Here is a 2,863-nt window from a genome sequence, read left to right as displayed (position 1 = left end):
ACAATATTTTAGCAAAAAATATGCTCCACACGAAAATCAAACCCGCAACGCTGAAAATTTCTTACCATCCATATATAGTTTTCTATTCTTATAATTTAGTGGGCTATCGTATGCACTTAATAAGATAATAATAGTAGATGCCGCGTAGCTTATTTATTCAAAATTTTGGATGCTTCAAGTATTGTTTATGCAAAAAGATTACATAATGCATGGAGGATTTAAAATTTTAAAAAAAAGAGTATATATATATATTTTTGTGAGTTGTGATGTATTTATTATTGTCATTAATTAATAAATTAAACTAGTCCTCTTAATTCAACCATGTGGAATTTGTTTGTTGTTAGTGTGAAAACTATCCCTTAATTTTTTACGCAACAATTTTATTTAAAATTTGAAGTCTTTAATCGATAGAGTTGGCATTAAATATTTTTTTGGCATCATTATCATAATCACAAGAATCCCCTAATAAATAAACTAAAGCAGCGATTTTCTCTCTATATATTTTTCTCTCTCTCTCTCTTCAACCTCTTTTAAGTATTTCTCACCTCCCTCTCCCTCTCCCTCTTCTTCTTCTTCTTCTTCTTCTTCTTCTTCTTTTTTTTTTAAAAAAAAAAATTCCTTTTTCTTCCATTCTCATTCCAATAGAATTTTGTATCAATCTAATTTATTTTCATCTAGAAGGAATTTTTCTTTGTTAATATATATATATATATGATTTTTGCAAAGATCGAATAAAAAAAAAAATTTGTATATATAATTTGATTCTGGCCTGGTGTATGTATATGTTCCATCCTTTTCTTAAAGAATATTATGATATATACATAGTTGGATTTGTGATTGATCAAAATGACGCTGGAAGGATTAATTTCAAAGGCGGAGGATGCCGCCGCCGGAGAAGAGATTAGCCTGAATCTGTTCAAGAAATACGAGGTGGGAAAACTCCTGGGCTGCGGCGCCTTCGCCAAAGTGTACCACGGCCGCGACCTCCGCAGCGGCCGAAGCGTGGCCATCAAAGCCATGAGCAAGCAACGCGTGATGAGGAAGAACCTGGTGGCGCACATTAAGAGGGAGATTTCTATCATGCACAAGCTGGACCACCCTCATATCGTGCGCCTCCTGGAAGTACTCGCCACCAAAACTAAGATCTACTTCGTCATGGAATTCGCCAAAGGAGGCGAGCTCTTCACCAAGGTGGCCAAAGGCAGATTCAGCGAGGATCTCAGCCGCAAGTATTTCCAGCAGTTGATCTCCGCCGTCGGTTACTGCCACTCGCTGGGTATTTATCACCGTGATTTGAAGCCCGAGAATCTTTTGCTGGACGACAATTGGGAGCTCAAGATTACTGATTTCGGCCTAAGCGCCGTCGTCACCGATCAGATTCGACCCGACGGTTTGCTCCACACATTATGCGGAACCCCGGCTTACGTTGCGCCTGAGATCCTCGCAAAACAAGGCTACGATGGTGCCAAAATCGATGTTTGGTCCTGTGGAGTCATTCTTTTCGTGTTGAATGCTGGTTACTTGCCTTTCAACGATACCAATCTCATGGCTATGTATAGAAAGATCTACAAAGGAGATTTCCGTTGTCCCAAATGGACCTCCCCGGAGCTCAAGCGCCTCTTGTCTCGCATCCTCGACCCCAACCCCGCCTCAAGAATCACCCTCGATGAGATACTCTTGGATCCTTGGTTTCAAAAGGGGGAGACTGAAACTGAGAGTAAGACTAAACCCAAGGAATATTTATCATCTGTAGATCATCATGAAGAATATTCCGGCCGTTTCTTGAACGCCTTCGATTTGATCTCCTACTCCTCCGGCACTGATCTGTCGGGGTTATTAGGGGATCCCGTTAGCTCAGAGATGTTTGTGTCTGCCGAGACGCCGGAGAGGATAATCCAGAGGATCCAGGAGGAGGCGGCGGCGGAGGAGGGGATGATGAGGGTGGTGAAGTCGAAGGGGATGATGAGGATGTTGAAGCTGTTGGTGAAGAATAATAATAACTCATGTGAATTGACGGTGGGGGTCAAGCGGTTGACGGAGGAGCTGGTGGTGGTGGACGTCACGATTGGTGGTTTGGAAGGTGGTGATATTTGGTACGACAGATTGAAGCCACGGCTGAGTGATTTAATTCATCAATCGGAACACAATATCTCCGGCGACGTAACTCACTCCCACCTTTTGGGGGAATCCAATCATTAATATATAATTATATTTTATAATAATAATTAAATAAATAGATAAGAAATTTTTCAATTACCAGGTTTCTGTGTAAACTATTTTTCCCTGGTATTCATCCCATCTTATTAATATACATGCTGCATCTTTAATTTCTTGTTTGCGGTCTTTAATTCTTTAGATAAAAAAAAAAAAAAAAAAAAAAAAAAAAGGATTTAAGAGACAGGTTAAAATTTAGGTTCGTTGTATAAAATGTCCCATCTGAACACAACAAACCTTTAAGCGAAATGAATAAAAGTGGAAGAATAAGAATATATTATGTGATTTACATTGAAGCAGCTGAGTTGGAACAAGAATATTCTTTATTTTTACGTACGTAAAAGCAATCCCCAAATTAATCTAATCTCATCATTCAAGTGCGTATTAATTACACCCTAAACTAACCAATAATTAAATCCTCTTGGCTGTCTTTTCTCTGTTTATCAATCATACCAGAAACAAACACCTTTCTTTCTATTAGTGGCCAATTTACAAGATTTTTGGACTGGAGTACACATCACTCATGCAGCGCCTATGCAAATAATTAATAATTAAACAAAGAAGTTGGGTTGGTCGATGTTAATGTAACATTCTAACTATTTATCCAAGGGTATATTTCCATGAAAATATTTTAAATTTATAAATTTCG

The 2,863-nt window shown here is 38.5% G+C and overlaps 1 protein-coding gene across 1 annotated transcript; it reads left to right on the top strand.

Annotated features, from left to right (window-relative positions):
- The first annotated feature begins 527 nt into the window (after positions 1–527).
- LOC140886450 (CBL-interacting serine/threonine-protein kinase 14-like) lies at positions 528–2,311 on the top strand. The gene has a single exon (XM_073293025.1). It carries the CDS (start codon positions 847–849, stop codon positions 2,197–2,199), a length of 1,353 nt encoding a protein of 450 aa, XP_073149126.1. The 5' UTR covers positions 528–846; the 3' UTR covers positions 2,200–2,311.
- Positions 2,312–2,863: the final 552 nt, after the last annotated feature.

The sequence above is a fragment of the Henckelia pumila genome, chromosome 3, assembly GCF_033568475.1.
Source record: "Henckelia pumila isolate YLH828 chromosome 3, ASM3356847v2, whole genome shotgun sequence".
NCBI lineage: Eukaryota > Viridiplantae > Streptophyta > Magnoliopsida > Lamiales > Gesneriaceae > Henckelia > Henckelia pumila.
The sequence above is the reverse complement of the archived record's forward strand: the minus strand, read 5'-3'. Positions and strand labels throughout refer to the sequence as shown.

Excerpts from the sequence above, each read along its gene's own strand:
- LOC140886450 (XM_073293025.1), top strand. The coding sequence starts at position 847 with ATGACGCTGGAAGGATTAATTTCAAAGGCGGAGGATGCCGCCGCCGGA.